Raw genomic sequence first — 22,742 nt, 5'->3', positions numbered from 1 at the left:
ATGGAATCCGAAAACCCACGCTAAAACCCTCCTTTAACAACAATGCTTTTTCTTTATTTGGGTATTTCTCTAGCCACGGCATCATTGCGGCGAGGCGCACTGGAGTTGTCCCCTTTTTGAGCACTGTCCCCGCTGCAACTGTGCCCCCCTTCTCTTAAAACATCTGGCGAAAGGGTGATTACTTCCCCCACACCCTGAGCACTCATGCCGGAAGATACATGAGACTCCCCATGTACATGAGCCTTCGTTAAAACGCCAGCACACACCCTTTTTAACCCCGCCCGACGAGATCCCAAGCTTCCCCCCATCTGGCCCTGGCTGAAAGGACGATCCTGCCACCTGTACTCCCCCAAAATAGGACCCCTTCCCCGGTGCTTTAGGCAACGCCATCAATCGCATCCACAGATCTATATCCCTGTGATCCCATTCCAGTGACGGTTGCACCAACATACGCTGCCGAAACTGCTCATCATACTGTAACCATGCCGTACCCCCATAGTTCTTGTACGCATCCCACACCGTCACAAAGTAACACCACAATGCTGAACAGCATTCCGGGCGCTTTTCACCCACCACACTTGCTAATATAGCAAACGCATTTAACCAGTTCCCAAATGTACGAGGAATCAACCTAAACCTTCTCCTCTCCTCATCCTCCTCCTTCCTATGCTCTTTTCCCTTCTCCCACCTTTCAACACTAAAGCGCTCCAAAGGCAACAACGTGAAAATGTCAAGATTCTCTTTCTTCCATATTTTCTCTTTTAACTCTGGTTTCAAATGAGCCCCCAACGGCCCCCTCATACAAATGTACAGACTAGCTTTTGCCCCGTCTGATACCGGCAGCGGCTTAGCCGCCGCATCTTCCTTTTCTGTCTGTACCCCCGTTTCTGCTGAGCTAGTTGACGCTCCCTGCTCCTGCCTTGCAACCACTCCCCGTACTCATACCTGAGCTAACACCCCCAGTCCAAACTGCTAACGGCCCAGCACGCTGTGACCCCTGAACTTGCTCGACCACTTTAACCAATCGCTGCACTCCCTGCAATATTTCCTGCAGCGCCCCTCCCGAGGCCATCTCTGCCCCCCCCCCCCAGCACAAGCTCGCTACCTTGTCCTACTGGTGTTTGTGTAAAACCTTGAATCAGTGTATGTGTGCCTGTAGACCCACCTGATTGGGCAGCGCTGTGGACGCCTGCTGCCGCTGTGGAATTAGATGCTCCTGCGACCGTCCCGGATCCTGGCAAGGAAGGTTGTCCCACTGCCGCAACTCCTGGCGGGGCCGATGCGCCCGCCGCCACCGGCAATGGCACTGGCACGACTCCTGCCGTGCTGGAAACCACCGGAACCCCCGCAGAGACCGCCAACACTGGAGCTTGTCCTGGCTGGGCCGTGCCTAAAGCCTGTGGCAACGTCTCCAGAATAGCCGTCTCAGCGCCGCCGCGAGCCTGTAATGGAAAAAGCACAGAGGAGACACCACGCACAACAGACTGATCCTCCACCTGACCCCCCATACTGCTGCTGAGCGCCGCCGAACTCGGCTGACACCCCCCAGCAGCCCTATGCCCGCCCTCGCTAACTACGCCTGTCGCCACTGCTCTTCCTAGAGGGGGTGCACCCCCCCCCCCCGCAGCCTCCCCTGCAATCTCCAACGGGGCCGCCTGCCTAGCACCCGCTCTATATATCTCCGGACTGGAGGTCCGAGACCTGCTGCCAGTCCCATGTCCCCTGATGGGAGAGCTATCCCCGTGCTCTCCCACCGCAACGGCCTGATGCCTGCGCCCAGCCGCAGCTCCCAGCCGGCTCCTCGTACCTCCTATTCGCCTGGTGCCTGCTGCTTCCCCCTGCCGCCGCCGTTTTGCAGCACCGCTGCCTCCTACTGCTCTGGAAGGGCCCCTGGCACTCACCGCTGACCTGGTGACGCCACTGCTCCGCCTCCGACTTCCGGTTCCAGGCTCCTCCTCTTCCTCTTCGTCTGTGGCGCACGGTGTCGCTCTCGCTCCGCCCTTCTTCCCAGGTCCGCCTCCGCTCCATCTCTTCAGGCCGCCGCCACGTGGTGACGCCATCTTGGTAGGCCTCACCGCTCCCCGGGCTCCTCCACCGACATCCCCGCTGACCGGCATCCGCTGTATTTCTTCTCCTGCAGCACCGCTGGACCTCCTCTGCCTGCCGCCTCCCGCACCACCGGCTACCCCACTCGAACATCGCTGCCCCCGCACAGGAGAACTGGATGGGCTCAAGCGCTCCGGGGGCCGAGAGGGCCTGGAACTGGCCGGACGCCCGGGTAAGTCACCATTGTTCATGGCCTGCATCTGGCTCTTCACCCACTCCGGGCCCTTTGTCCTGGCCTGCTCCCTCATTAGCTCTAAGAAAGCCTCCACATCCGCCATATTCCAAAAATTCCCTGACCTCTGAAACCCCACTACCTAGTACAACCCTTCACAATCCCCCGACCCTATCCCCCACTCGCCCCGACTAAACCCCCTTGCTAGGCCCAAAACTCCCCACACTGGTGCTGACAACCTACCCTGACAATTTTCTAAAGCCAAAAGATGGCTACCCTTCCTAATCCTCCTATATAAACCCCTCACTATCTCCTCCCCCCAGTTCAAACCCACCTATCCACTTGGACTAAAATCTCCGCCCCCCAAGACCACTCCACCCATCATTTTCTCTCCTCTCATCCCTGCCTGTCATGGCCGCACTGCACCTATCCTTGCAGCCGGCTTCGTGCTAACATTCCAGCTTCCACATTGTTTCCTATGCACTGACAGTTTTTTCATTTTTTTTCCTCTATTTTCACTAAAACATTAAGAAATTCCAGACGCCTATCGTGGATGACGTGGAGCTCGTATTCATATCACTTATTGCATTCAGGGAGTCTAACGTCTCTGTAATCTCCTCCGCTGTACCTGACCATATAATGAATATGTCGTCAACAAAGTGACAAAGCGCCGCCACATTTTTATATATTTACTGTATTTATTATTTAGGGAATGAATATATTGGTCTTCGTATACAGCCAAGAAGAAGTTAGTGTATGTGCAGGCGTATGGCCGTTACATCGAGGACCTCCTCTTCAGTTGGGGGGGGGGTGGGGGGGGGGTGTCGGTGTGACCTCCCTGAATTTGTAGATTATCTGAATAGTAATTTGCTTAAAGGGGTAATCCAATGAAGACAAGTTTCTTAAATATACTCAGGATAACAGAATAACACATTCTCTAATTCAATGTTATTTACAAAAATAGAGGATATTATAACAACCTGTCTCTATCAGTCCTGGTGTACACAGTTTTGGTTGCCCCGGGATCTGACAGTATTTTTCTGACTTTAGGGTCGGGAAGACATATTGGGGCACATTTACTTAACCGGTCCAGAGGACATCCTGAAAGTGCATTGTCCGTGTGTAATGCGCTGTGCTGCGATTCACTAAGATCGTGCGCCCGATATCCTGCATGTGTCGCTTTCCCGATCAAGTCCGCCGGAGTTCACCTTCTTCTTCCTGGTGCATGTAAGTGCATGACTTGTGACACAATTTTAAAGTTAAATCCCGCGCTCAGTCCAAATCCGTCGGATCATCCGACGGCCCGCCCTCCGATTTCTCATGAAAGTGGGCGTGCGACACAATCCCCTTCTAAATACCTGTCCCAGCAGCACATTCCCTGAAAACGTTGGTATATCCGAGGAAAGTGCGGCCGCGGGACCCTTAGTAAATAAGCCCCATTGTTTTTCTGTTTGACGCTGCACTGAGCTCCTCTATGCAGGAGCTCCCACCCATTCCAGGACGAGCTCACACACACACAGACTTCCTGCCGGCAAGCAGCGTGAGGACAATAAAGCTATAGGCCGATAAGGTCTTTAGGGAAGGGGGAGGGGGGCACAGCAGATCTAACAGTAACAGGGGCAAGTCAGATGAAGCGCACCACGCGCGAAACAGCTGTCATGCATTTTACCCTTGTGTGAGTTTTGGCGTCTTCCCTCCCTATTGAAGATCTTATCCTTCACCGTGTTTTTGTGAGTATGTTTCAATAAACTGGACTAAAGGGGAATCCGTGGTGAGTGCCGTTCTACTGTTTTTTCATATTTACCTGCTACTACTTTTTCACAGAATTAGAGCACCACCAACTCCCGCAAGGCTTTGTACACAACCAACACAACTCTGACACTGCAACACAACATGTGTTCAGTAGTGCCCTCAGTGTATACTCTGATTTGTATTCCTACGATCTAACAGTATGTTGTGGCTGAGATTAGCAGAGCTGAGAATGTAATTGTGTGTTATATGGATCTCATGCATCACATCATCTCATCTCTGATGTGTCTCATCTCTTTATCTATGTATCAGATATTAGTACAATGTTCATAAGCTAAATAATGTGTAGATAAACCCTGTACCCTGATAATCTAAGCACATTGTCAGCCCACAGCATCTCATAGCACTAGAGGAATCATGAAGTGTCTGCTTAGAGAGTCCCCACCCACACACTGGAATCTTACACTGACCATCACTGAGTGATAGGAGCTAAAATAACAATAAGCTGAGTAAAATTGTAAAGTAAGAGGTTAAGAATTATCTGTATTGTGTAAACATCAATAGTGGATGGAAATTTGAGAATTTTCTTTCATGGGAAAACCCCTTTAACCTTAAATTCATCTCTCATGTTGATGGTGAAAGTATAATTTTTTTTGGAGTTGAATATGACTGTAATAAGATCAGTACATGTACATATTGGAAACCAATATCTTCCAATACTATGTCACACACGAAATCATGTCACCCCAGGCACACAATGTACAATATTCCGAAAGTAGAACTCGTCAGAGCCAAGAGAAATTGCTCTTATGGAAACGGGTTCCTGTCCCGTAAATGTCCTATGAGGAGAGAAATTGTAATATCCGCGCCGGCATCACCTAGAAGGTGTTAATGTCTGTTTGTGTTTCCCGTGTGTGAACTGTGGTTTAGGTTGCTGTTTATTTAGCCACACCCGGCTCTAGCTTAGCCCTGTCCAGCAAAGGGTTACTGGTGTAATGGTCAGCTGATCCAGTCTGCTGCTGGAGGTGTGTCCAGGGACTTCTTTATATACCTGCCCAGTCCCATCAGCCCTTGTGGTTACAGTTTTATATCTCAGCTCTGTATTGTGCTCGTGCTTGCTTTGGCTATTCTACCATTTATTCTGATTTATTGATCTTGGCTATTGTACCTCCAGCCATCCCTCTTGGACTCTGTACCATATACGCTATCTCTGTTGTCAGGGCCGATTCTAGCATATTTGCTGCCTGAGGCGAATATTAAAATGCTGCCCCCCCCCCCCCCGCTCCCTGTTAAGTAAATGCTGAAAACTTTACTAACAATTAACAACCTTACAGACAGCTCCCTGACACTGTGTGACTGACTACAGGATCTGAGAGTCATTAGTGGCATCTAGTACCTTATAGATGACAATCTCTTCCATCAGGAGGACTTTATTCCGGGTTCTCCAATCCATGAAGTATCACTGCTGAGTTCACGGCCGGATATCTTCAGCTCCGTGCAGCATCTCCACCCGGCGTCCCTAAAAATACCACAGTCACTTCCAGTATGAAGTCTCCTGGATAACAACACTGTGCTCCTAAATAATATATACCCCTCACAACACAACTGACCGCACTCTCCACACATATAAAACATCCCTTCATTATATATATTTCTACTGGAATTATAGCATACACAGCAGCAATCAATATACAACACCCCCAATTTATTAATACAGACCCCTAACATTTAGTTTAAATGATGAAAAGTAATCTATGGTATCCTATAACTAATATATCCCACCCTGTTATTATGTTACATGATTTTACATACAGTGCAACCCTGACCAATGTGAATATATAGCACCCCCTAATATACAGCCCCCCCAGCTTATTTATATACTGTATCCTATACAGCCCCCTCCCAGCTTAGGAATATACTGTATCCCATATACAGCCCCAGCTTAGTAATATACTGTATCCCATATACAGCCCCCCAGCTTAGTAATATACTGTACCCCATATACATCCCCCCCAGCTTAGGAATATACTGTATCCCATATACAGCCCCAGCTTAGTAATATACTGTATCCCATATACAGCCCCCCAGCTTAGTAATATACTGTACCCCATATACATCCCCCCCAGCTTAGTAATATACTGTATCCCATATACATCCCCCCAGCTTAGTAATATACTGTACCCCATATACATCCCCCCCAGCTTAGTAATATACTGTATCCCATATACATTCCCCCAGCTTAGTAATATACTGTATCCCATATACAGTCCCCCTGCTTAGTAATATACTGTATCCCATATACAGCCCCCCAGCTTAGTAATATACTGTATCCCATATACATCCCCCCAGCTTAGTAATATACTGTATCCCATATACAGCCCCCCAGCTTAGTAATATACTGTATCCCATATACAGCCCCCCAGCTTAGTAATATACTGTATCCCATATACAGCCTCCCAGCTTAGTAATATACTGTATCCCATATACAGCCCCCCAGCTTAGTAATATACTGTATCCCATATACAGCCCCCCCAGCTTAGTAATATACTGTATCCCATATACAGCCCCCCCAGCTTAGTAATATACTGTATCCCATATACAGCCCCCCAGCTGTAATATAATATATAGAGCACCCCCCCCCCCGCCCCAGTTTAAATGTATCTGGCCCCATATAATATACACAATACCCCCCCCCCCCCGCCCCAGTTTAAATGAATCTGGCCCCATATAATATATACTGCATCCCCCCAGTATAAAACAATTCTGGCCCCCCAAATTATATACAGTACCCCCCCCCCCCCCAGTATAAAACAATTCTGGCCCCATAATACAATATATACAGTAACCAAACCCCCCCCCAGTATAAAATAATGCTGGACCCATACAATATATACAGTAACCAACCCCCCCCCCGCCCCCAGTATACATCAATTATGGCCACATATAATGTTTACAGTACTCCCCCCCCCTCCCACGATAGCGACACCTCCCCACTGCCCCACATAAAAAAATGACAGTACATGAAAAATAATAAAATCACACTCACCTGCAGGCAGCTGCTCCCTCGGCGCGCGGCCCCGGTCTTCACGCGGCTCTCCTGTGAGCCGCGGCTCCACAGTGACACAGGCGGCGTGACGTCATGACGCCTGTGTCACTGCTTAGAATAGAGCGACGCAGCTGCCGGAAAGGCGCTGCGTCGCTCCGCATATAAATCGCGCCTGTGTCTTAAAGAGAAAGGCGCGATTTATTTAGCTGGTGGGCGATTCGGGCATAATTGACGCCCGAATCGCCCACTTTAGAGCGGCGAATTTCGCCGCCCTTTACAGGGACCCGCATTCTGCTGCCTGAGGCGAGATTTTTATCTCGCCTCATGGCAGATGCGGCCCTGCCGGGGCCCATAGCTTCTAGAGGGGCCCACATAAGGGGGGGCAACATCTAATGAATTCACAGGGTGTGAGGGGGCTTATATATAAAATAACCATGAGGGGGCTGTTTGGTAATGATAAACTAGGGAATATTTTAGAACAGGAGACTGTTTTAGTTTCTAAATTTGAAATGCTGCCACGTGAGTTCACTGAAAATGGGCTCACTGAGGAGCTGTCGCCAAGGGGCCTACTGATACCTGGAGCTGACCCTATGTTAAAGCGTTCTGAAGTTCTAACCAATTATCATGACACATGTTTGATTCTAAAAATAGGGTCTGGTCACAAAGGTAAAAGGGGTTAAGCGGCGCGGCCTCACAGCTAGGTCATGGTGCGTTGTGACAATATGTGCTCACCGCACTATGGCCGGGTGCCACAGACTTCTATGAGGGTCGTGTTCATGAGACCTTACAGCGACTATTGATCAAAGCAGAAACCATTCACAAGGTTTTCTCAGATATTATCCTGCCTGGTATTCACTAGCTTCTCTTGCAGGATGGGGTGGAGGGGAGCACCTATCTATCACCTACAGCAGTATAGTGGACAGATTCACCCCTGGTTTTATGTACTTCATTTTAAAAAATTCTGTACACTAAATTTCTCTGAGAAGTATTTTTTTTCTGAGGCGTCGATGCAGAACTGGCCATTTTTTAGGTAAGGGACATATCAAAAGTAGGGAAAAATCTGAATGACTGACTTTATGATGGTTTCTCCCAGTTCCTGTCTCCCCCTAATATCTTTATAGAACCTCCCCCTACACATAATGCAGCATGAAGGGGCTCGGTGAAGGTGGTGGTGAAGGTGTGTAAGTGTCTGATGGGGTCACACAGCTCATAGAAGGACAACTCCCCCGCCTCATAATCCAGACAGATCCGGACTCTATCACTGGAGATATTGTCACGTAACCGGATGTCATCACTGTCATGTATCACATAATACTCATTATTATATCTCCTCAAACTCCAGGACTTGTTATTATATCCAATACATGACTCCCACCCCCTCCTGTCTATACTGGGATAACACATCCCGACCCTCCACCACCTTGATCTACTGCTCTCCACATCCCAGTAATGTCGTCCTGAGGTAAATCTCCGGCTGCTCATCACCTGAGGATAATCCTGGAATCTCTCTGCTGTTTCTGGACGATTCTTCTTCTCTGGTGTCCAGGTTGCAGTTTTCAGGTCGTCTGATACATGGAGATTATTATTAGCAGCCGTGTTTACATCCAGTAATATGTCTCCAGGACCCTCCACATAGATCCCGCTCCTTATACCTGATATTATGTCACATAATGTGTGTAATGTGTCTGAGATCACAGTCACATCCAGACCATCTACATCATGGCGCTGGTTATCATGTCCCCCTGTGTCCTCATCACCTCCCCCCTCCTCAGGATCACACAAGTCACCTGTGTCTGGTTCCTGTAACACAGTCAGTGGATCAGTCATGTTACACAGCTCCTCAATGTGCCTCATCTTCCTGGACAGCTCGTCCTTCTGTATCTCCAGCTTCTGGATCAGAGCAGACAGTGAGAGGGACTTTTCCTTCTCCTGCCTGGAGATGTCACTCAGGACCCTCTTCTCCAGGTCGTCCAGTTGTCTCCTGATGTCTATAAACAGGGCAGTGACTCTCTCAGCTTCTCCAGATGCTTTTTCTTGAGCTTTTCTCCTGCGCTCCTCCAGACTCTGGACTCCCTCCTCAGTCTCCTCTCTCTTTGTGATCAGTTTCTGGAGAACATTTCTCAGTTTCTTCTTCTTCTTTTTAGAAGCCTCCTCCAGCATCTCCACCTGGTGTCCCCGATGTTCTCCGGCCAAACTGCAGGACACACAGATACAGATGTTTTCCTTAGTACAGTAATACTTTTGTGGTGACCCGGGACTGTATTTGGGGTGCTGGGCCTTTAAGGTGTCACACGGTGGTAGTCTATATCCGAGGGAATATATGGGCCCCAATCCCAGGTGGCACTCACACTCCTTGTGTGTCCCGATTACCCGCCCCCACGTAGGTACCTGTAGCAATGAAGACTTCAGACGCCCAGTCTCGGGGGTAACCGTTGCTCTTTATTGGCAGGACGCGAGAAATCCAGATCACAGTCGTTTTGGATGGTGTAGCTGATGGTAAGTGGTCTTCTGAAGCAGATGAGCGGAGTCTTTTCACAGAGGCTTGGACTAGCAATAACTATGCTTGCTTGAGCTGAGTAGAATACCTGCTCCCAATGACTTTACTTCCTATTAGACAGGGTACGTGCTTAAATACGAACAAACTTTGGCGCTGCTGGCGGGATGACCCTCAAACTTCCAAGACAGCTTGCTATGGGCTCTGTATATATATTATGTATTGTCCCACAGACGGTTAAAGAGGATGCACGTAGTAATCCCTGCTAACTTGGGTAAACAGGTGATGAACAGGCTTGCAAAGGATATGGCCTATGGCTCTTTCTCCTCACAGACCTACTTGACCACACACTGACGTGTGTCTGCACACGGCACACACCGAAGTGTGTCTCCTCTAAAACTACAGGGTTACAGACCCTCTATCCAGAGGGCTGCTCCTGGGACTCCTCCTTCCAGAGCAATCAAAGCCTTGACTGGCCCTGGAGGTCAGGTGATTCAGAAGATCCACTCCCACAGCTTGACCATGTGCAGATGATGTAATATTACAGTAATATTGCGTAATATAGAAGGGAGGGCACTAACATTAGTGTCAATGGCAGATGCAATTAGCAATTTTTACCACAAGATAGGGCTAAGTGATATAATACAATTATACAAACCACATGGAAATCTAAAATGGAGAATGAACTACTCCCACACTAGGCTTGGGCCTATACCTTCACATGTGCTTACAGAAGATGCATGAAAGACTAGGTAAGGGAATACATATATGAGAAAACAAGGGTTTAAGCTATGCAGGTGACCAAACATATAGTGACAGACTGCCAGACGTATACTGGGCATGTCCAGGTCACTGCAAACACCCTCACTGAAAATAAGCCGTCCTCGGCGTCTATATGAGGAGGAAATGCACATGTTTAGGTGGGGTAGCACCTGAAATACAATGACAATGTAAAGTTAGAATGATCTGGAAAATATATCATAGAGCAATGCAATAACACATGAAAATAACAATGAAAATGCGCAAAACAATATGAACAGTAGATATAGTGCACTTTAGGTAGAGTCTCTTTTAGCAATTAGGCATTGTCCATGGGAAGGCTCTGGTAAAAGGCACTTTTGAGAACAGACACAGTCCTTAGTAGTCCATAGACTGTATTAATATGCAAGTTAACCAGAAACAATATGCATGGTAGTTAACCAGGTACTCGAGGCTTAAACCGTTGCAAACTAGCTAACTATCTAGTTAAATAAACAGTAATATATGTATACAAGCAAAACATTATATATACATGTCAAGGATATAGTTCTTTATTCTCTGTAACGGACAGGAGGAGTTCCTTTAGTACTTCGCTCTGAACGCCTCAGCACTTGACTTTCCTCAGAATCTGGAATTTGGTGATGAGGTAGTTCTTCTGATGCTGGTACAGGAACAGGAGAAGCAATTGAAGCAGGAACTTGAACTGGAACTTGTACAGGAGCTTGAAAAGGAACTGGTACCCATTGATAACAGCCTGGAATTATGAATGGAGAGTTATTGATTGATTCTTCCACAGTGGGCTGTCTTGGTGGTGTCTCAGTTACAGGAGTTGGTGTGTAGACCGGCATGACTGGTTGTGGAGGAGAAGACATAACCATAAGGTCTTCTTTAGTGCAGAGTTTCATGCGATTCCTGTGAACTGTTTGAGGAGCCATTCCCGGCTTCTTGACCTCGTAGACATCTGAATCAGGGTATGGGATACTTGTGACAGTGTAGGGTTCTTGTTCCCAGAGTGAGTCAAGTTTGTCTGAGCGATGGTATTTTCGTAACCATACTTTATCTCCCACTTGTAGTGGTGTGGCATTGGCTCTTAGGTTATAACACTCTTCTTGCCTACGATGAGCTTCATTCATCCTGTGATCAACTATTTCTTTTGCTTCATGGATGCGACGTTGATGTTCAGAGACCCAGTTGGTCCTAGGTAAGGGATTAATCACATCAGGTACTTGAATTCCTAAAGCTCGATCCTTAGGGAGTTGACCTTGGCGACCAAACATAAGGTAATATGGCGAGTAGCCTGTTGAACAATGAATGGTGTTATTGTAAATCTCCACTAGTTCATCTAGGAGTTGTGGCCATTCTGCTTGTTTGGTTACTGATGCAGTTCTCAGCATGTTGATGAACACTTGGTTTATTTTTTCACAAAGTCCATTCCCTTGTGGATGATAAGCTGTTGTACGTAGCTTCTTACACTCATGGAATTGGCAAAGCTCTTGGAAGAGTTGTGATTCGAAGGCAGGTCCACGATCTGTTAGGACTGCTTCAGGGCAACCATAATGTCTCACGTACTCACGATAAAAGACGGCAGCTGTAGTGCGAGCAGTAATATCTTTCACTGGAACAACTGCGACCCACTTAGAGTAGTGGTCCACCATAGTGAGAGCATAAGTATATCCTGAACGTGTAGGTGCCAGTTTCACATGATCCAGAGCAACTAGCTCATTTGGTCGGTGAGAATTGATTGGATGCAATGGCGCTCTAGCCTCCTTCTTTGCGGCTTTAGTCAGGTTGCAAGCTGGGCATTCGCTGCACCAGTTTTCAATATCTGCTCGCATTCCAATCCAGTAGAAGCGCTGGCGTATGGTAGCTTCCGTTTTGTGTACGCCAAAATGTCCTGATTGGTCATGATAAGCGTCAAGCACAATTTTTGCATCTCTTCTGGGAATGAGAATTTGGTGTATTCTCTCTCCTGAGACAGGATCCAAGGTATTACGTATGATGAGGCCCTTTTGAATGAAGAGCCTTTTTCGCTGTCTCCATAGACGCTTGAGTTCAGTATCTGGATACTGTCTTCTGAGTCTGACAGGTGTTCTTCCGGTAGTTAAGAAATCATAGATCTCACCTAAAACTCGAGATTCATTCTGGAGAGTTTGCCATCTAGATGGATCTTGAAGTGAATCATGTTTCTGTTGAGGACCTTTATCAGTCTGGGTAGCAGCAATAACATTCTGCATAGCAAACCTTTGATAGAAGGGAGGCATCTCAACGTCTTCCCACATGTCTTCTTCATCAGGAGGTCCTTCTCCTATGGGCAAACGGGATAATACATCTGCATTGATGTTGGTTTTACCACTGCGGTATTTGATATCAAAGCAATAATTTGCTAATCTGGAAGCCCATCTTTGTTCAAGTGCACCTAACCGTGCAGTATTAAGGTGAGCGAGAGGGTTGTTGTCCGTGTAAACGGTGAATGGTGTGGCTGCGAGGTAATCTTTGAACTTCTCGGTAACGGCCCACACAAGAGCTAGTAGCTCTAACTTGAACGAACTGTAGTTGTTATCGTTCTTCTCGGCACCTCTCAAGCTTCGGCTGGCATAAGCGATGACTCTCTCTTTGTCGTCTTGGACTTGTGACAATACAGCTCCTAAGCCTTGATAGCTGGCATCCGTGTAGAGACGGAAAGGATGGCTGTAGTCAGGGTACGCTAGAATTGGAGGAGAGGTCAGCAGGGCTTTCAAAGTCTGGAATGCAGCTTCTTGTCTCTCAGACCAATCAATAGGAAATTTTCGGTTATAATTTTCTCTAGGACAACCACGTAGAAGTTCGGTGAGTGGTTCTGCTACTTTGGCAAAGTTAGGTATAAAGCGGCGGTAGTAGCCCGCAAATCCTAGGAAACTTCTGACTTCCTTCACAGTTCTTGGGGTGTCCCAATTTTTCACAGCAGAAATCTTTTCTGGATCAGGCTGTATTCCTTCAGCACTGACGACATGACCCAAGTAACTGACCTTTGGTTTTAGAAGGTGACATTTAGATGGCTTGATTTTCAGACCATGTTCAATGAGCACTTGGAACACTTCGGTTAGATGATTTAAGTGATCTTCATATGTGCGAGAATAAACAATGACATCGTCAAGATACAGCAGGACGCTCTGGAAATTAATGTGGCCTAGACATCTTTCCATAAGTCTCTGGAATGTTGCTGGGGCGTTGCACAATCCGAATGGCATGCCATTGAATTCATAGAGTCCCATTGGAGTAGTGAAAGCTGTCTTCTCCCTATCCTCAGGAGCCATGGGTACTTGCCAGTAACCGCTGGTTAGGTCCAGAGTGGAGAAGTATGCAGCTGAGCCAAGAGCAGTGATGGATTCTTCAATCCTGGGAAGAGGATAGGCATCCTTGTGGGTGACATTATTCAGTTTTCTGTAGTCAACGCAGAATCTGATGTTGCCATCCTTCTTCTTCACTAAGACGATGGGTGCAGCCCAAGGACTTTGACTTTCTTGAATGACTTTGGTGTTTTTCATCTCCTTAATCAGTTTCTTTACTTGCTGGTAGTTGGCAGGAGGTATGGGACGGTGCCTTTCTTTGATAGGAGGATGATCACCTGTATTGATCTTGTGTTGAATCAAATTAGTCTTCCCAAAGTCCAGTGGATGCTTGCTGAAAGCTTCACTATGTCGCTTAGCGACTTTGATGACACCATTAATATCTTCAATAGGAGTGTTCGCATCTCCAACATTGAGTTCGTTCCACCAAAAGGTAGTTGGTTCGTGGTTACCTTTGGGGGTGGTTTTAATTGACTTTTGGTGTGCAAGATTTTCTTCATCCAGGATGTCTTCTGGATCCAGGTGATATAGTTGAGCAACTGAATTGAATTTGTACAAGTCTACAGGGGCATCGCTGAGGTTCACTAGCCGTACCGGTACTCTACCGTTTGAGACCGTGACGATACTTCTGGCAGCTTTTACCAGTGGCTGTCCTTCAATTTGGATGGGATCAAGAAGAGCTTCATAATCTGCATTATCTATCCCTGGACGAGCTCGACACCAGACTAGTGTTTCGCTGTTTGGAGTTAGGGTTACTGGTCTCACATCCTGGATACGGACACGGCAAATTTCACCTTTGCGATTGGCGAACTTCTGCTGGGCACAGAGCACTTTAATGGTCCGCTGAACTGCTTGTCTGTAATGGGAAGATGCAGAAGGGAGGGAAGCGTGCAAAGCAGCTAGCAATTCAGTAAAAACATGGCGAATCACATTCATGCCTAACACTACTGCTGTTGTATCTCCCTGAGCCTCAGTAACAATTACACCTTGACCTGGTAACTGACGATCACCAATACGAATGGTGGGTTCCCAGTAGCCTAGCTGGGAAATAGGTTGACCATTACTTGCTATTAAACGTAACTTGGCTTTACCCACAGGATTTAGAATGTCAGAGTCCCAATACTTTTCAAATGTCTGTCGCTCAATGGTAGTGACTTGTGAACCAGTGTCCACTAAGGCTTCTAAGGGTACACCATCTATACAAACAGTTATGTACGGGCATTTCGAGATGAACTTTGAAATCCATTGCGATCGTCCCTCTGGGCCCTTGGATTCACTACCCGAGGGGCGGCCCTTGGCCTCGGGAGTGGCCCGTTTAACTGGTAACATTGGTATTTGTAATGCCCAGGACGTTCACAGTAAGTACAATAAGGAGGTTCATGTCGTGGAGACCTTTCAGGAGGGGGCCTATCAGGTCTCGGGTGATTAGGACGTGGTTCTGGAGACAATGTCCTGGCTAAAGATGACTCACGGGATGAGGGCTGAACCTTTATCTCCTTTAAGGCTTGACACAGAGAGTCAACAACTTGGGCAAGTACATCAGTGGTATTAGGTGTAGTAACAGGGGTTGACTGGACAGTCTGAGTGGCCTGCATAGGTAAAACAGGAGGTAGTAGGGATGCAGTAGAAATTCCACCAGCCAGGTCTGGAGAATTAGTGGCAGAAGTATAACTAGCACAGGGTGAGTCAGTTCCTACTACTCGTAAGGCTAAAGTCTTAAAGTCTAGAAAGGACATGGTTGGGTTCTGGGCTGCCAGCATGCGGAGTTGGCTCTGTATTAGCCTGGAATCAACGCCTTCTATAAATCTATCAGTGATCATGCTTTGAGCAGCAACAGGGTCAATGGTATCTACTTGGCACAAAGATCTGTATGCAGCCTGGAGGGCGAGGGCATATTCTCTGAGCGTTTCTCCAGGTTTCTGACGTCGGTCATAAAATTTAAGACGAACCTCAGTTGGTGATTGGACCTCAAATTCCTTCTTGAGAAGATTGAGAATCTGGTCAACACTGGTCTTTTCTGTAGATGGCCAGGAACGGACTTCCTCTGCAGCAGGACCATCAAGTTGTCCTATTAGAAGCTGTACCTGCTGTTTGGGAGAAAGTGACACAAGTTCAATGGTACGCAATATCTTTTCTTTAAATGCATCAATGGTATGAGGATCCCCTCTGTAACTTGGGAGATTAGAGGTTCCTATGAAGAAAGGCATTCCTGTTGCTATAACAGGGGCTGGAACAGGTGCAGCAGCTGTAACCTGTGGTGTAGGAGCAGTAGCAGATGAAGATGCAGGGCTGCTAGGGCGAGCCTGATCCTTTTGAGAAGATGTAGACATTTTTGCAAAAATTAATGTACTGTCTCTTTAAGGAAAATATGGCTGCTGTCGCTTTAAGAAAAATTATCTTATGCAAAACACAGTCTCTAAATATATAACTTCCTTTCCTTTATATAACACTGCTGAAAAACGAAGAGTTGCACTTATCTGTATAGCTGTAATGACAGGTGCTGCGCTCACAGCAGCAATCACTAGAAAATGCAGGCACAAACAGGCTGAAGAAAACAACTGGAGCTGCAGACTGAATGATAGGAGAACAGTAGAATGGAGCAATGCAGCAGTGGTGACAGAGCTGAGGGTCTGGTACTCTGTGCAAGATGGCAGTGCCTGGCATCTGTATATGGTGCAGCTAAGAAATCCTTCCCCTTTAGTACAGGAACAACACAGAATAGTTCCACTTTGCAGGAATGAAGAGAGGAGGACCTGAACACGATGCAGGTGGGCGGAGCTACAGTGCAGAGCTGCTGGGGGAGACAATTAACCTCTTGTATGCTCTTCTGGCAGCAGCACAATGAACAATGGCAGTAGATAGTCACACAGTAACACAGCAGCACAATCCTTTGCTTCACACAAATATAGGTAATTTTTGCAGTCCACAATAGAAGATGCACAGCGGCAGCAATAACTGTAATCCACAACAATGGCAACTGGAATCCACCACAATGGCAACTGGAATCCACAATAGGAGATGCTTGCAATTCACACCACACAGATTTAAAGTGATGCAGTCTCAATCTCAAAGGGACGGCACCCTCACTTTTTCACAAGCACAGTAATGATTTTAGATGACTTGTAATGTCTCTTTAACAATTTTTCGTGACGCCACCGATTAATCGGAAGTCTTCATTGTGGCTCTTAGGCGCACTGGGCTGATCCTGTTCGGGGACGCCAAAAAGAACATGTGGTGACCCGGGACTGTATTTGGGGTGCTGGGCCTTTAAGGTGTCACACGGTGGTAGTCTATATCCGAGGGAATATATGGGCCCCAATCCCAGGTGGCACTCACACTCCTTGTGTGTCCCGATTACCCGCCCCCACGTAGGTACCTGTAGCAATGAAGACTTCAGACGCCCAGTCTCGGGGGTAACCGTTGCTCTTTATTGGCAGGACGCGAGAAATCCAGATCACAGTCGTTTTGGATGGTGTAGCTGATGGTAAGTGGTCTTCTGAAGCAGATGAGCGGAGTCTTTTCACAGAGGCTTGGACTAGCAATAACTATGCTTGCTTGAGCTGAGTAGAATACCTGCTCCCAATGACTTTACTTCCTATTAGACAGGGTACGTGCTTAAATACGAACAAACTTTGGCGCTGCTGGCGGGATGACCCTCAAACTTCCAAGACAGCTTGCTATGGGCTCTGTATATATATTATGTATTGTCCCACAGACGGTTAAAGAGGATGCACGTAGTAATCCCTGCTAACTTGGGTAAACAGGTGATGAACAGGCTTGCAAAGGATATGGCCTATGGCTCTTTCTCCTCACAGACCTACTTGACCACACACTGACGTGTGTCTGCACACGGCACACACCGAAGTGTGTCTCCTCTAAAACTACAGGGTTACAGACCCTCTATCCAGAGGGCTGCTCCTGGGACTCCTCCTTCCAGAGCAATCAAAGCCTTGACTGGCCCTGGAGGTCAGGTGATTCAGAAGATCCACTCCCACAGCTTGACCATGTGCAGATGATGTAATATTACAGTAATATTGCGTAATATAGAAGGGAGGGCACTAACATTAGTGTCAATGGCAGATGCAATTAGCAATTTTTACCACAAGATAGGGCTAAGTGATATAATACAATTATACAAACCACATGGAAATCTAAAATGGAGAATGAACTACTCCCACACTAGGCTTGGGCCTATACCTTCACATGTGCTTACAGAAGATGCATGAAAGACTAGGTAAGGGAATACATATATGAGAAAACAGGGGTTTAAGCTATGCAGGTGACCAAACATATAGTGACAGACTGCCAGACGTATACTGGGCATGTCCAGGTCACTGCACTTTAACACTTCCTTATGGACAGAACATTTCCTGTTCTCCAGGGAAGTGCTGGGGTCAGATAAGACGTGTTCTGGTGACTTGCTGTGGACGTTCAGGTGTTTATCACACAGAGAAGCCTCACAATGTAGACAGGACATCACAGCAGGTACAGGAGAGTCCACACAGTAAGTGCAGAAGATCCCGGTTTCTCTCGGTGTTGGTTGAGTAGTCAGTAAATTCTCCATTATCTTCCGCAGAGCTAAGTTCCTCATCAGTGCCGGCCTCTCCTGAAACTCTTCTCTACATTCAGGACAGGAATAACCTCCAGACCCGTCCTGTGTATCCAGCACACGATCAATACAGACCCGGCAGAAGTTGTGTCCACATCTCAGCATTACAGGATCTGTATAAGTGGTCAGACAGATGGAGCAGTCCAGCTCCTCTCTCAGGTCGGCAGACGCCATGACTGACAGAGGAGGAAGAGAGAAACGAAACTATTTTTATTAATGACGCTTAGAAAGCAGAGGGCAGGTTTAACTATTTCTACTCAGGAAGCATCTGAACTGTGATGACTATTCAGTCCTCACTGTGACACAGATTTTGATTGGATATTTATATGTATATATTTTCTGTTCTCCATATGTGCTATAATCAGGGCCGGCGCCAGCACCTGGTTGACCTGGGCAAGTGCCGGGGCCCATGGGTGCTGGAGGGGCCCACTCGGGCAGTGAAAAAATTTTTAAGCCCCCGGATCAATTGTACTAGTGTCCCTTGTGTAGTTTACTGCTTATATGCTGCACTCTTTGGGAAGAAGAATCCAAAACCCACCTTTCCTTGTTCCCCCGAGCAGTGCTTCGCGCTGTACTCGGTGGCTCTGAAGCTGGAGTACATGATGATGTCCCTCGTGGCCATGAGGGGCGGGACAGTCTGCTTACTGCAGGGGGAGAGGGACAGTCTTGCTCCTAGGGGGAGGCCGACTAAGGCTCTGTCGCCCAGGGGCCTACTTAAACCTGGAGCCGGTCCTGGCTATAATGGGGCACATTTACTTACCCTTCCGGAGGAGTTCACAGAAAGTGCATTGTCCGACGATCATGCACTCTGCCGCGATTCACTAAACTCATGTGCCCGATATCCTACATGTGTCACTTCCCCGCTCAGCTCCGCTGGAGTTCACCTTCTTCTTCCCGATACATGTAAGTGCTTGATCTTGCGACACAATTTGAAAGTTAAATCCAGCGCTCAGTTCGGATCAGTCGGATCATCCGACGGCCCGCCCCCCGATTTCTGTCGCAAGAAAGCCAGCGGCGCTGCGCCACAAACTGATCTCTTGTGACACAATCCCCTGTTTAATACCTGTCACAGCAGCACAAAACCCGAAAACGTTGGGAAGTCCGACGAAAGTGCGTCCGCGGACCCTTAGTAAATAAGTCCCAATGTCTTTTTCACTGCCAATTTAGAAACTGCCAATTTAGCAGCTGGTGTGGGATAAACAGACTTTATGATATTTTTGGCAAACAAGTTTTTGATTTGACAGAAATGTCCTCGGTGATTTACCCTTAGATGTTTATTTCTTGAACATGTAGCACAGAGATTTGTCGGTCCATTGGGAGAGACTCTCAGGAGGCCATAGGTCGTGTTTTTCTACTTATTCTCAGGACCTGCCCCGCCCTAATGTTTAACTAATTGTGATGTTTTTGGGATGAGTCTGAAGACTAGAAGTGACAAAAGTTCTTGACTTTTCATGATGCAAATTGAATACAATAATAATCTTTATTTATATGGCACCATCATATGCCGTAGCTTTACAAACCATAGGGGACATATGCAAATATAATATTACATTACACAGTACAAACAGTCATATGGAACAATAGGGGGAGGGACCTGCTCACAAAAAAACCTGTGATTATCTTTTTATAGGCAGCTACTGGGTTGTGTAAAAAATAAACTCCCCCTCCCCATCTTGATCTTGTGCCCAGGATACATCTCTGCTTCCATCTTCTGACACGCACAGTGACTATTGTAGTATACACCTTGGCTTATCTGTGCGCATGCACATTGTGATACGGCACATGCGCACAGTCAGGGGAGCCGAGGTGTAAATTCCACAGACCACAGTAAATACCAGTAGACAGAAGCAGTGTAACATCGTGTACATGCGCAGAATCTGAGACAAGCAGGTGATGACTTTGTAAAGATGAATAGAAGGTAAGGTAGGATGACCGCACTCGGATCCTGGATTAGATGAGTCACTCCAGCATCGGGATTTACATACGGAGAAATAGATTTTCAAATTTATCTTTCTACAAAACCCAACAACTGTTGATTGGCCAAAATTGATTTATTTCAGTGTAATCTCTGGCTTCATAGGTAAAAGCTGATGACAGGTTCCCATTAAAACTATAAATGTATGAAAGTTCGAGAAGATTTAGATTCTATCAAAAAAGACTTTCCAAAAAAAGTACATTAAAGGGGAGTAAGAGTCACACACAGCAGAAAACTTTTTAACCTGTTGACGCTCAGTGTCCGATATATCGGACGCGAGCGCTACTCCATTTCACCCTGTCTCGCGACGCGTCGATGGAAGGTGTCGGCATTGCTTGCCGACACCCAACCAATGAAATCACAAGACTTATTTGATTGGTCCTTTGACGTCGATCGCCGCCATTGGCCATTCGATCGCGATTGGCCAATGACAGCGATCCGTGGCGCTGGCCGGGTGACACGTCGGTGGGAGGTGTCGGCATCGCTTGCCGACACCCCACCAATGACATCACAGGACCAATGTGATTGGTCCTTTGACGTTGATCGCCGCCATTGGCCATCCGATTCAGATTGGTCAATGACAGCTATCTCTCATGCTGGGGGGGCTGATCTAGCTAGCACAGCCCTCTCTAACAGCGCCATTTTGGTGTTGGAGTTGTTAGAGAGAATTGTGCTAGAGAACTGTCCCTGTACTGTACACCAAAACACTCAATTACCCCCCCCCCCGTACATTTTCCCTATCACCCACAACTGCACTTTTCAGTGCGATCTGTGAAGAGTAGCGAGTAGGAGAAGGCGTTGTGAGGAGGAGAAGGCGCTGTGTAGTGTAGTGGTATAGTGGTGTGGAGTAGTGTAGTGATGTAGTGGAGTAGGTGTAGTGTAGTGTAGGTTCTATACTATCCCCCCCATCATGTCACAAAAATCATATACTGATTTAGAGGTCTATAATTATATGGCCTCCGATACGGAGTCAGCTAGTTGGGACAAGTGTCCGTTTTATTTGTCTACCTCGTCCTCACAAAGCGACTCTGAGGAACCGCTGAGAAGGCGCTTACGTAGTAACTGCCTGGGACTTCGGACCCCACATGGATGACCCCGAGTAGTTATGCCCGTCAGGTCCCTGATTTTCTGGCCAGTCCTGGGATATGCAGAGACACGGCGGGGGTGTCCCAGACCAATCTCTATGCTGCACAATATATGGCCCAAAACCACACTTCTTTTTATGCATAACCCCACAGGTGGACCCCTGTTAGTGCAGCAGAGGTGGAGATGTTTTGGGGCATAGCGCTTCTTATGGGACTAGTAAAGAAGCCATCAATCCGGGATTATTGGAGCACAGACATACTGTACCACACCCCGATGTTCCGCATGGCAATAAGTAGGATGCGCTTTGAAGCCATCCATAAGTTTCTGCATTTTGCCGACAATGCACAGTGCCCAACCAGAGATGACCCCAGTTAGGATAGGTTGTAGAAGATCCAGCCCATATTAGATTATCTGAGTGCCCAATTTATGGAAGTGTATACTCCAGAGAGGCACATATCAGTGGATGATTCCCTGGTACATTTCAATGGGAGACTTCAGTTCCACCAGTACCTGCCCAATAAGAGGGCAAGGTATGGCGTGAAGATGTATAATCTGTGTGAGAGTGCCTCAGGGTACACTTATAAGTTCAGGATATATGAAGGGAAGGATTCCAAAATAGTGCCCCCTGAATGCCCCCCCCCCTTCCTGGGAATAGCTGGAAAGATAATTTGGGATTTGGTGCACCCATTATTGGACCAGGTCTACCACCTCTACCTGGATAATTTTTATACTAGTACTACCCTGTTCAAGTGCCTCGCTTCCAGACAAACTGCGGCATGCGGCACTGTTAGAAGGAATCAGAGAGGGGAATCGAAGTCGCTGCTAGGGGAAAAGCTCAGAAGGCATGAAAGCCGAGCACTACGCAGCGACTCAGTATTGTGTGTTAGGTAGAGATGAGCGAACATACTCGTCCGAGCTTGATGCTCATTCGAGCATTAGCGTACTCGAAACTGCTCGTTGCTCGGACGAATACTTCGCCCGCTCGAGAAAATGGCAGCTCCCGCCGTTTTGCTTTTTGGCGGCCAGAAACAGAGCCAATCACAAGCCAGGAGACTCTGCACTCCACCCAGCATGACGTGGTACCCTTACACGTCGATAGCAGTGGTTGGCTGGCCAGATCAGGTGACCCTGGGATAGACTAGCCGCTGCCCGCGCTGCTCGGATCATTCTGTGTCTGGATGCCGCTAGGGAGAGAGCTGCTGCTGGTCAGGGACAGCGTTAGGGTGCTAGTAGATTACTGTTAGGCAGGAGTGATTCAACAAGAACCCAACAGCCCTTCTTAGGGCTACAATAACGTTATACTTTTTTTTTTTTGTTTGCTTGTGGCTGGGCTTGCTGGCACTAATAGTGCAGCTAGTACCATATTGTGAGGAATTTGCAGGGGGACTTGCTACCGTTGTGTTTAGCGCTTAGTGACACA

At 47.4% G+C, this 22,742-nt stretch overlaps 1 protein-coding gene across 1 annotated transcript; it reads right to left on the bottom strand.

Annotated features, from left to right (window-relative positions):
* Window positions 1-7,475: 7,475 nt before the first annotated feature.
* Window positions 7,476-18,451, bottom strand: LOC140126117 (E3 ubiquitin-protein ligase TRIM39-like). Its single transcript, XM_072145231.1, has 3 exons — window positions 17,993-18,451; window position 17,550; window positions 7,476-9,311 (listed from the first exon to the last, which is right to left on the bottom strand). The coding sequence occupies exons 1-3, from the start codon at window positions 18,433-18,435 to the stop codon at window positions 8,148-8,150; spliced, it is 1,608 nt and encodes a 535-aa protein (XP_072001332.1). The 5' UTR covers window positions 18,436-18,451; the 3' UTR covers window positions 7,476-8,147.
* Window positions 18,452-22,742: the final 4,291 nt, after the last annotated feature.

Source organism: Engystomops pustulosus, chromosome 4 (assembly GCF_040894005.1).
Source record: "Engystomops pustulosus chromosome 4, aEngPut4.maternal, whole genome shotgun sequence".
NCBI classification, from domain to species: domain Eukaryota; kingdom Metazoa; phylum Chordata; class Amphibia; order Anura; family Leptodactylidae; genus Engystomops; species Engystomops pustulosus.
This window is presented reverse-complemented; position numbering and strand designations above follow the sequence as displayed.

Bases quoted from the DNA above. Each gene is read 5' to 3' on its own strand.
- LOC140126117 (XM_072145231.1), bottom strand. From the start codon at position 18,435: ATGGCGTCTGCCGACCTGAGAGAGGAGCTGGACTGCTCCATCTGTCTG.